The following is a 12,500-nucleotide window of genomic DNA, read 5'->3' as shown; positions in this document are numbered from 1 at the left end:
TTATCAGGAAGGTAATTCCAGAGTTTAGGAGCCAATTGTGACCTTAGGGAGCGTGATGGATCGTAGCCTGGTAGAAGACTAGTTAGGTACGCAGGAGCTAAACCATTCAGGGCCTTATAGGCAAGTAATAATATTTTGTAACTGATACAGAACAGTGCAGAGACTCTAAAATTGGGGTAATATGATCATATTTTCTTGACCTGGTAAGGACTCTAGCCACTGTATTTTGGTCTACCTGTAGCTTGTTTATTGAAGATGCAGGACAACCAGCTAGCAGTGCTTTACAATAGTCCAGTCTAGAGGTCATGAATGCATGAACTAGCTTTTCTGCATCTGAAACAGGTAGCATGTTTCGAAGCTTGGCAATGTTTCTAAGATGGAAGAATACTGTTTTTGTAACATTGGAAATATGATTTTCAAAAGACAAGTTGCTGTCTAATATAACAGCCAGATTTTTGATTTTAGAGGACGTAACAGTACATCCGTCTAGATGCAAATTGTAATCCAAGAGATTCTGAGTACTGTTTTTTGGTCCAATAAGTAATATATCTGTCTTATCTGAATTTAATAGGAGAAAATTATTGGTCGTCCAATCTTTTACATTTTTAACACACTCCATTAGCTTAGATAATGTAGAAGCTTCATCTGGTCCTGTTGAGATATACAGGTGCTGGTCATATAATTAGAATATCATCAAAAAGTAGATTTATTTCACTAATTCCATTCAAAAAGTGAAACTTGTATATTATATTCATTCATTACACACAGACTGATATATTTCAAATGTTTATTTCTTTTAATTTTGATGATTAGAGCTTACAGCTCATGAAACTCAAAAATCAGTATCTCAAAATATTAGAATATTTACATTTGAGTTTCAATAAATGACCATCCCTACAGTATAAATTCTGGGTATCTCTTGTTCTTTGAAACCACAATAATGGGGAAGACTGCTGACTTGGCAATGATCCAGAAGACGAACATTGACACCCTCCACAAAGAGGGTAAGTCACAGAAGGTCATTACTGAACGGTGTGGCTGTTTACAGAGTGCTGTATCAAAGCATATTAAATGCAAAGTTGACTGGAAGGAAGAATTTGGGTAGGAAAAGGTGCACAAGCAACAGGGATGACCGCAAGCTTGAGAATACTGTCAAGCAAAGCCGATTCAAACACTTGGGAGAGCTTCACAAGGAGAGAACTGAAGCTGGAGTCAGTGCATCAAGAGTCACCACGCTCAGACATCTTCAGGAAAAGGGCTACCAAGCCACTTCTGAACCAGAGACAACGTCAGAAGCATCTTACCTGGGCTGTGGAGAAAAGAACTGGACTGTTGCTCAGTGGTCCAAAGTCCTCTTTTCAGATGAAAGTAAATTTTACATTTCATTTGGAAATCAAGGTCCCAGAGTCTGAAGGAAGAGTGGAGAGGCACAGAATCCATGTTGCTTGAAGTCCAGTGTGAAGTTTCCACAGTCAGTGATGATTTGGGCTGCCATGTGATCTGCTGGTGTTGGTCCACTGTGTTTTCTGAAGTCCACAGTCAACGCAGCCATCTACCAGGAGATTTTAGAGCACTTCATGCTTCCTTCTGTTGGCAAGCTTTATGGAGATGCTGATTTCATTTTCCAGCAGGACTTGGCACCTGCCCACACTGCCAAAGGTACCAAAAGCTGGTTCAATTACTATAGTGTTACTGTGCTTGATTGGCCAGCAAACTCGCCTGACCTGAACCCCAGAGAGAATCTCAAGAGGAAGATGAGAGACACCAGACCCAACAATGCAGATGAGCTGAAGGCCACTATCAGAGCAACCTGGGCTCTCATAACACCTGAGCAGTGCCACAGACTGATCGACTCCATGCCACGCCGCATTGCTGCAGTAATTCAGGCAAAAGGAGCCCCAACTAAGTATTGAGTGCTGTACATGCTCATACTTTTCATTTTCATGCTTTTCAGTTGGCCAAGATTTCTAAAAATCCTTTCTTTGTATTGGTCTTAAGTAATATTCTAATATTTTGAGATACTGATTTTTGACTTTCATGAGCTGTAAGCTCTAATCATCAAAATTTAAAGAAATAAACATTTGAAATATATCAGTCTGTGTGTAATGAATGAATATAATATACAAGTTTCACTTTTTGAATGGAATTAGTGAAATAAATCAACTTTTTGATGATATTCTAATTATATGACCAGCACCTGTATATAGTTGAGTATCATCAGCATAACAATGGAAACTAATCCCGTATTTTTATATTCTTTGTGGAGAATATGCTTCTGTTGGCCTGTAGAGATCGGAAATAGTTCCCAAATATAGTATAATATAACAGATGGATGGATGGATGGATGGATAGACAGATGGATAGATAGATAGATAGATAGATAGATAGATAGATAGATAGATAGATAGATAGATAGATAGATAGATAGATAGATAGATAGATAGATGAAAGATAGATGGATAGATGGATGGATGGACGGACGGACAGATAGATGGATGGATGGATAGATAGATGTGTGGGCTGTTGTTCTACCTGTAATGCAGTGGATGTTCAAATTATGTGATGTATGTTAATTGTTGGCTACAGTTGAGAAGGCCACATTTTTAATGCTAATTTTATGTTAGATAATGCTTTATCACACACATTTGATCTCTGAGCAGAAAGCATGGGATTTGTGTGTCTAATGTGTTTGAGAAAACGCTGTTGTTGGTGGAAACAGACTGCTGTGATATTCTGTGTGTGATTTCCCCACGGACCCCGTCTCTTTTCACTCCTGTGTCTCTCACTCTCTCTGCAAAAACAACATTATTACGCTGCGCGACCGGCCTGTCATCTGTGCTGCCAGAAACACATTCAGACTTCATCAGACACTAATGCTGCTCCAGATGCACTGCTACTCAAAGCCTGACACTCACAGATATTAAAGAGATGCCATTGTTTGTGTCATTTAAAGGAGCTGGAGAATCATTGGGATTTATTTCGGCTTTGCTTTTCAAACACAAACATGACAATACAATACAGGCAGAAACGCACAGGTGTAAATGAAATGCGCGATGTGTTCAGAAGGGATTCCGTGGCTTTGTTTTTCTCCAAGCTTAAATCCATCCAGTAAATGAGGAGGTAAAACCGTGTGCCACTATAGAGCTACACTGTAAAAAATAATGTTTTGAAGTTGTAAACAAAGATTATTGGAGTACATTTACAAGAGAATACGGTTTCAGCTTTTATACTTCAACATTTCATGCTTAATTCAATGTTACACTGTAAAAATTCAACTTAAAAACCAGAGTTCAGCTGCTGCCTTAAATTGTCGGTGTAATCTAATGGGGTGTACAAGTCATTTCAACTTAAACAATATTAAACTGACAAGTTGAATCTCATATAAGTTGCTTCAATTAATCTGATATGTAATGGAAAAGCATACATTGTCATGACTTATTTGATCATATTTTTTTAGTGTAGTTGCCCTTTTTTGTAATATATGTGGCCCTGGAGCACAGAAGCAGTCATAAGCATAAGTATATTTGTAGCAATAGCCAACAATACATTGTATGCGTCAAAATTATCCATTTCTCTTTTATGCCAAAAATCATTAGGATATTAAGTAAAGATCATGTTCCATGAAGATATTTTGTAAATTTCCTACCGTAAATATATCAAAACTTTATTTTTGATTAGTAATATGCATTGCTAAGAACTTCATTTGAACAACTTTAAAGGTGATTTTCTCAATATTTAGATTTTTTTTGCACCCTCAGATTCCAGATTTTCAAATAGTTGTATCTCAGCCAAATATTGTCCGATCCTAACTTATTTATTCAGCCTTCATATGATGTATAAATCTCAATTTCACAAAATTGACCCTTATGACTGGTTTTGTGGTCCAGGGTCACATTTGTGAAATGTACTAGCAGTTTCAGAGTAAACACTGTCTCAAAGTAAATCCTACACCACTTATTCTGGGTGCTGCTCTGGAAATGCAAAATTAAAGCAAGAGTTAAGCCAAAAAGTCAATTAAACCTGAATCCACTGAACACAAAATGAGACAGTATCTTTACGCAGGTGTTCTTCATGAATGGAAGCCAGTTTGATAATGTAGAGGTGTGAGAACTGCATTGACATGTTTTCATTTGGCATATGCTTTTATGCATTTCATCACGAGAGCTAATTGCATTGAGAGTGAACAGGCTTCAGATGTTGTAAGTGATTTCAGGATGAGCCGAGCCAGAAAAGAATGAATTATATGGACTCAAACTGAATACATATATTTTTAAACTTGTAGATCCATGTGTGGTAAACCTGAGCGTCTGTGTAGAGTAAATGCCAGTAATGAGGTTTCACAGACGAGTCATTAGTACGTGATTAGAGCACAATCAACTCAACAGTCAATTAGAATAATATCCAATCACGCTTCAGAGGTTTGGTTTAATTGGGCCATCAAGCACCGTGGAAATAGATGGCAAAACCTTTTTCTGTCTTCACACTTAAAATGACACATTTATTGCAATTTTCTATACAAATATGCCACTCAATTCAGAGACTGTGAATCTGTGCATTCATACATTAACCCACTCTCTCCATAAGCACATATACTTTCATTATTTATTATACACGTTCAGTCAGGAAGAGTGTTTGAAGGAAGTCTCTTCTGCTCACCAAGGCTGCATTAATTTGATTCAAAATACAGTAAAACAGTGAAATATTATTACAGTGTAAAACGGCTGTTTTCTATGTGAATATGTGTTAAACTGTAATGTATTTCTGTGATGCGCAGCTGTATTTTCAGCATCATTACTCCAGTCTTCAGTGCCACATGATCTTCAGAAATCATTCTAATATACTGATCTGCTGCTCAAGAAACATTTCTGATTATTATCAATGTTGAAAACAGTTGTGCTGCTGTTAATAAAAGTATTAATTTCTGTCCAAAAATTGAGGATGTGCATTGACTAATGTTGGCACAGTACAAGTGTTATGGACGTAATACTGAGCTTCATGCACTAGTTTAGTTTAACTGTCCTGCATGTGATTCTCTGAATGTGAAGTGTGTGTATCTTCAGATGTGTGTTATTGTGCATCTGATGAAGGAGTGAAGCGTTGCTCAGGTTTATTTCAGTGAGTGTACAGGTCTGCGGTGTTAACGACTCTGTTCATTTTCTCAGATCTCAGCAGACTCACATGTGTCTCAGCTGTAGTCCTGCAGCTGGTTTGTGTGTTTGTGTTTGTTTAACTCCGCGCAGGAGGCTGTGTGTTTGCGTCCCGCTGGGATGTGATTTGTTGAATGTGAAATGCGTGCCGTCTGTGCCTCCTGTGATGATAATGACCGACCACAGATCACTCATCTTAAACTCCATTATCATCTTCATCCTTCCAGTGGCTCACATTCACTATCAGCAAAATTATTTCATGTGTTTCCTAATAAACAAAAAAGTTTGAGCAGCTGCTTCAGATATCTTGGTAACACTTTAGAATAGGGAACACTTATTCACTATTAACTATGACTTTTTCCGCAATAAACTCCTAATTTGCTGCTCATTAATAGTTAGTGCGGTAGTTGTTAAGTTTAGGTGTTGGGTAGGATTAGGGATGTAGAATAAGGTCATGTAGAATAAGGCATTAATATGTGCTTAATTACTACTAATAAATGGGCAATATTCTAGTAATGTGCATGCTAATAAGCAACTAGTTAAGAGACCCTAAAATAAAGTGTTACCGATATCTGTAATTTACTGTATAACTCATCGCTATAATACTGATCTTGCTAATTTTTTTTTTACCGAGGCCTGTCACTGTGAAGCAATAAATAATTATATGCAGTCTTCCTGACACACACACGCATTTAGAGCGATTATATGAATGGTTTGGTTAGCATGGTCTGTGGCAGACCTCTTGAATAAGAAGTTCATATTAAGTGGCTTGAACTGTAAAGGCAATATTGTTATTAACAATTTCACTAAAGAAAAAAGCCATGTTGCGATCTCAGCGGCAACACACAGCGGTGTTTCCTTACTGAATTAATTTGCATTTTGAACTGATCCATTCATAAAAACAGTTTCTTTACTTAATCAGTTGTTTTGAAAGAATCAATTGAATCAATGACTCAGCGACTTACTTATTAAAACATGAGAAATATTCAAAACTAAAGCAATACAGAAATGACAAAGTTAAGAAATGACCATTGGACAGTGAAATGCTCACTGGGTCAGTGGGGTCAGAAAAAATCAGGTGGAGAAGAAAAGACACGTTAACTGCAAAAGATTTAAGAATTCATGTGAAGAATTAGGTGTAAAGCCATCAGGAACCATTTATGGTGCTTTTCCACTGCGTGGTACGGCACGGTACGGTTCAGTACGGCTCACTTTTGGGGGGTTTTCAACTGGGTCCAGTGCCTGGTACCTGGTCTTTTTTTTTTTGTACCACCTCGGCCGAGATTTCAAGCGAACCGTACCGTTACCCAATCGTGACGTGTAAACTCTGCTGATCACTGATTGGCCGGAGAAAATCATCACTGCCGCGTCACTGAACTTTCTGCACGAGACACACTGCCACAGTTGCCAAGTCCGCGTATTATACGTGACTTTGGGCTTCCTTTTTTGTAAAGTTGCGTGAAAAAATCCCTGGTCGCAGGTTGTGGTTTTTTGGGCTTATTTAAAAATCTGGTTGCTTGTTAGGGAAATCTGACAAGCAACTTCGTTTCTTTATTTATGTTGGCCGTATTCTCCAGTGCATTGATTGACACTCTGTCTGCTCGCAGTTAATAGCCAACCAGTGCACTAATATAAGTGCTGTAGCGTAATTTGCCATATGTTCCTTTCCCTCACTGGAGAAAAATTACATTCAATAAGAAGACGCGTAACGCTGTAATCCAAGCGATGACAGAAGTAGACGTAGAGGAGTGGGATGACTTTCTTTTAGCCTAATTTTTATAATGTTTTTGTAATGTATTAATTATCACGGGCTGTAATAAAAAACAAGTAGTCATATCCTAATACTAAGAGTAAATGCATTTGGTTCTAATAGCCTGGTATGGCAAGATGACTTAAAATGTATTTATTTTTTAACATTTAAACCACATTATTAGATTACCTTTTGACTTCACGAATACACATAAATGACAGCTTAATTATTTTTTAAATCTTTTTTTATAATTTTTTAATAATATTATATAATATAATATTTTCTTTTTTAATATAATATTTTTTCTATAATATTTATTTGGCATTTTGTTTTTTTATGTAATTTATTTGATATTTATGTATACATTATTTTATTTTAAATGGTGGAAAAACCTGTTTTTGACCTCAAAATAAAGCACTTTCCCTCTGTACATGGCTGTGGGGACGTGCAGTTTTGTGGTGCTTGGAATTCTTTATAATTAATTAAAACCAAATATTGCCACATTGATGGCTCAAGAAGGTTTAATTGTTCTTGCTTGCTTGTTTTGGGCTTGTTTTTGAAGCTGCGGTTGCTTATTTGTCTCGCTAGAGTTGGCAACAGTGGACACAACAGACCCGCTAGATTTGAATCAGCAGCCAGTGAAGGATCGAACGCAACTGTTCTGAATGAGCGCTCCTTTCTTTTAACAACCAAAAAATGTCTGTTTCGTTGTCTGCTGAGGAAGTACAGACTGTCCTCTCGTTGATAGCCGAGGAGCGGATTCAGCGAGAGCGTGATGGAGCGATGCGGAATTAAAAAGTTACTATTACGACACGTGAATAATCCCGCCCACTCTAAAGAGGTACTAAACTGCAGTGGAAACGCAAACCGAGCCGAGTCGTACCACGCAGTGGAAAAGCGCCATTAGTCTCCAGCACCACCATTTTCCAGAACTGCAACCTTCCTGGAGTCTCCAGGGCCCGTGTTCTCCTAATTTAGCTTAAACATTTCTAACTAGGAGTCTTAGCTTAAGGACCAATCTGAGAGCAACTCTGAGCGAGGAAAAGACAGAAACTGTTATCTTAGTGAGGAGGCGGGGCTGACCCCATTGCTAGCGATGACACAGCCTTTTGAAGACTTTTGGTTGTCCAAGAAGGAAATAAAAGTTCGCTTTTAAGAGTAGGGCCTATTATAAAGCTTGACTTTGAAATTACAGGCGTAATTTTTCATGTTTTACCGTACTCTCACACACACACATTGTATATGCATATATATTCTTTATTTTTTATTTACCATGCTGTCATACTTAACGTATTTTATAGGAAATGAACAGCGACACAATAAGGTTCTGAATTGTTTGTGTGATCACTTTGCTTATAGAAGGTTGTGAACAGTGTTGAGTAAGTTACTTTCAAAAAGTAATTAATTACTGTTACTAATTACATCATCAATATTGTATTTAAATTACTTTACTGATTACTCTGTCTGAAAAGTAACTTAGTTACTCAATAAGTAACTTAATTATTCAAATTGCTAATTAGGCTACATCTTAACATCCCTATAAACCTTAATGGAAATTAAACTCTTTATTCTTTCAATTTGAGTCAAACGTAGAATAGTTTAGCCTTCTAGCTTTAAAACAACTGTAATACTTAAACATTTTTATAAAAAAAATTATTGTTGGTTAACAAATAGAAATACTCTGAATAACAAAAAAGCTTAAGAAAAGTTAAACAGATCATTTCAGTTTGGCAAGATGTTCAGGAAAAGCCCAACTAGTAAAATCCGCACAGGTTTATGTAAAAATAACACATTAACTAATGTAGGTAAGAATAAATTACATAAATGATCTTCTCTGCTGAATAAAGCCATGTCAGATCGTGCTAGATGAGGGTGATTGCGTGCAGGTTACTGCATATAATGAGCTCAGATGCGGCAAAGACTTAGTTTCATACGGATTACATAATCAGAGAATATTCGTTTTTGATTTGCATTCGTTCATTTAAAAGTAGACACACAAGCTTTCTATAGACATATTTCTCATGTCTCTGTAAGAAAGTTGCTCACGGAGACCTAGACGGCAGAAAGCGCACCCTGTTTGTTTTGTTTATTTTGCAAAAGCACAATGTTTTGTTGTTATTGTCAATGTACACAAATAAAAGCAGGCCCTTTTTAGATTCGATTGATTTTAGTCTTATCTGTATCTGAGTATTTAAGGTTTCTCTGTGAATCAGGAAAAACTGAAACTGTTGTAGAACTGTTGAAATTATTTACTGTATGTAACGCAAGTGCTTTATAAGTAACTGTAATTAAATTACCTAAAAATGAGCAGTAGTCCCTTACTTTACTTTTTCAGTGGATTTTCAGTTACTTAGTAACGCATTACACCCAACACTGGTTGTGACAGACGCAAATCATCACTGCTACATAGTTGCATTTTTCCAGTTGCCAAATATGTTAATGTAGTTAATGTAGAGATTACTTCCATTTCTGGCGCTATGGCATTTCTGTGCGGTGTCAGAGAAGTTAGCGCGTCTCTAATAAGATGCACCATCTAATGTATAGCGTCTTATTAACTCACTTTCATGCACTGTGTGCATCACATTTCTTCTCCCTCTTCATGTTTCGTCCATTTTCTCCGCTGCTAAAGAAACTCTAAAGTCCTTGTCCGTACTCCTAACAATTCTGGACCTTAAGACCTCTTTTAAGGGTTAAGATGCTTTCTGAATTACTTTTTTCCTTACTAGGATCTTTTCTTTAATTTTAAGAGGAAACACCCACATTTCTAAGAATTTTCTTAGAATTTTGTTACTAGGAGCAACTCTTAGCACTAAGTATTTTCATGAATACAGGCCCAGGAGTGCAATGTGTCAGGTTTTCAGAGACTTTGCTTGGGTAAAAAAATGAATGAATCAAATTTATTTGATATTTATGTATACATTATTTTATTTTAAATGGTGGAAAAACCTGTTTTTGACCTCAAAATAAAGCACTTTCCCTCTGTACATGGCTGTGGGGACGTGCAGTTTTGTGGTGCTTGGAATTCTTTATAATTAATTAAAAACAAATATTGCCACATTGATGGCTCAAGAAGGTTTAATTGTTCTTGCTTGCTTGTTTTGGGCTTGTTTTGGGCTTGAATCTGGCAGTAAGTTTTAGGAGCTCATTTTTATTCCATCTCCTATCCTGAAAAGTATGTCTTACAGGATTGACTAAAAATGAGCTCCTAAAACGTATGTGTATTAAAAAATATATGTGTATTTATATATATTTGATGTGTGTATTCATGGATGTCTTTGGGCTAAGTCCTGGATATCTACTCACCCCTGCTGACAACTGACCCGCTGTGTGTTTCTGTCCCGTGTGTGTGTGTGTGTGTGTGCGCGCAGGACCCAGCACCACCTGTACGGAGGACTCGTGTCATCATCAGGGGGTGTGTCTGCAGCAGTGGGAGGGCTTCTCGTGTGACTGCACCATGACGTCCTACGGGGGCTCGTACTGCAGCGATCGTGAGTACACACACCGCCGCCATCTTCTGCAGCGATCCAGAGTGCAGTCTGTTTTATGGACCCTTTTCACAGACCGTGATGATGCATTTCCACATTAATGAAAATGATTATTATTATTATTATTATTAATGTATATAATGTATACAATTTTGTTTTTGTATTTTAATTTAATTAATTTTTATTATTATTATTTACCATGCATTTCAAATTTCAATATTTACAAATTTATTTACATTCATGAATTTAACAGATGATTTTACCCAAAGCGACATACAAAAGAAGAATGTATATTTATACAACAGTTCTTTCTGGTTCTGGAATCTGATTGGCTGATAGGTATGCGATATTGGAGTCCAACAGAGCTCCTCGTCCTCTTCACCGTTTGTATCACTCTGCTTGCCGAAGTTGCCGTATTTCTCACAGCGAGTGTTATGGCAGACGGCCAAATCCACTATAATTTTAAAAATAATGTTTTGTGTCACGGAATGCAGTTTTGTAGGCGAGAATGTGCTTGCTTGAACTTCAAATATGCGGTTTGTTAATAAAGATCTATTTCAAAATTTGCTTCAAAGTTTTCAGAGCCCGGAGATCCATCGGTTCAGCGGCCGTTCAGAGCTCATTACACCCGCAGAGACAGTGCCTGACCGCGGCCAGATCTTCTGGAATTTACCGCTGGCTCTGATGTCTCTATAGTTGTTAAACACGAGTTATCATTTGTGTTGGGTAAATCTAATGGCCAGTCTTTGGTCTCATTAAACTATTATTTGTTCCAGAGCAAATCGTTTTGGCAAAATATTATCATGTTTATTCAATGCTGTATATCACGCCGTCTTTGTACGGTTGGCTGAATTGCCTATACAACTTTTATGATGGCTGTTGTTATTGTTGTTTATTACAGTAAATATGATTATTCAATAAATAATATTTTATATAAATAATAATAGTATTTAATAATAGTGTTTAGTACCAAGGCATGGTGCGTGTTCGTGATTGTGATTTTAGTTACATTGTTCCACCATTAGATGACAACAAGAGACTGTTTTATGAGTCAGCACTGCAGTAAAGACTTTTATTTTGAAAAATAAATGCTTTTGTGAACAGAAGTTATTTTACTTTCAACAAGGATGCGGCTAACAAATGAGCATTGCTGTTATCACAAATCACGCTTAACGGATGAAAGGATATTGACGATAAGACAAAGATAACGCTTTCCACGGTGGACATTTAGACTTATGTTTTATTGTCTGTAGGAGATGCTGTATCAGACGCTCACTCCATCTCTCTCATAATACAAGCTTTTACTACAGTAATACAATACGTTTTCAATGAGGCAACTCAACGTTCCTTCGTTACTATTTATAAAGTGAGGTTTTGGAATTAGTAACGGAGGCTTGGGCTCAGCTGTCACCGTTTGTATCACTCCGCTTGCCGGTTGCCGTATTTCTCACAGCGAGTGTCATGGCGGACAGCCAAATCCACTATAATTTAAAAAATAATACTGTTTTGTGTCACGGAATGCAGTTTTAAGAGTTTTTTAGGTGAGAATGTGCTTGCTTGGACTTCAAATATGCGGTTTGTTAATAAAGATCTATTTCAAAATTTGCTTCGATGTTTTCAGAGCCCGAGATCCATCGGTTCAGCGGCCGCTCAGAGCTCATTACACCCACAGAGACAGTGCCTGACCGCAGCCAGATCTTCTGGAATTTACCGCTGGCTCTGATGTCTCTATAGTGGTTAAACACGAGTTATCATTTGTGTTGGGTAAATCTAATGGCCAGTCTTTGGTCTCATTAAACTATTATTTGTTCCAGAGCAAATCATTTTGGCAAAATATTATCATGTTTATTCAATGCTGTATATCACGCCGCCTTTTGTACGGTTGGCTGAATTGCCTATACAACTTTTATGATGGCTGTTGTTATTGTTGTTTATTACAGTAAATATGATTATTCAATAAATAATATTTTATATAAATAATAATAGTATTTAATAATAGTGTTTAGTACCAAGGCATGGTGCGTGTTCGTGATTGTGATTTTAGTTACATTGTTCCACCATTAGATGACAACAAGAGACTGTTTTTATGAGTCAGCACTGCAGTAAAGACTTTTATTT

General features: G+C 37.0%; 1 protein-coding gene across 9 annotated transcripts in view; it reads left to right on the top strand.

Moving 5' to 3' along the window:
• The window catches only part of nrxn2b (neurexin 2b), a 476,055-nt gene that overhangs the window by 330,380 nt on the left and 133,175 nt on the right, over window positions 1–12,500 (top strand). For all 9 annotated transcript variants that reach the window (XM_058781462.1, XM_058781464.1, XM_058781461.1 and 6 more), the window contains one exon: window positions 10,266–10,385. In XM_058781462.1, coding sequence (XP_058637445.1) covers window positions 10,266–10,385 — 120 coding nt within the window. The remainder of the gene's footprint in view (window positions 1–10,265; window positions 10,386–12,500) is intronic.

Source organism: Onychostoma macrolepis, chromosome 07 (genome assembly GCF_012432095.1).
Source record: "Onychostoma macrolepis isolate SWU-2019 chromosome 07, ASM1243209v1, whole genome shotgun sequence".
Lineage (NCBI taxonomy): Eukaryota > Metazoa > Chordata > Actinopteri > Cypriniformes > Cyprinidae > Onychostoma > Onychostoma macrolepis.
This window is presented reverse-complemented; position numbering and strand designations above follow the sequence as displayed.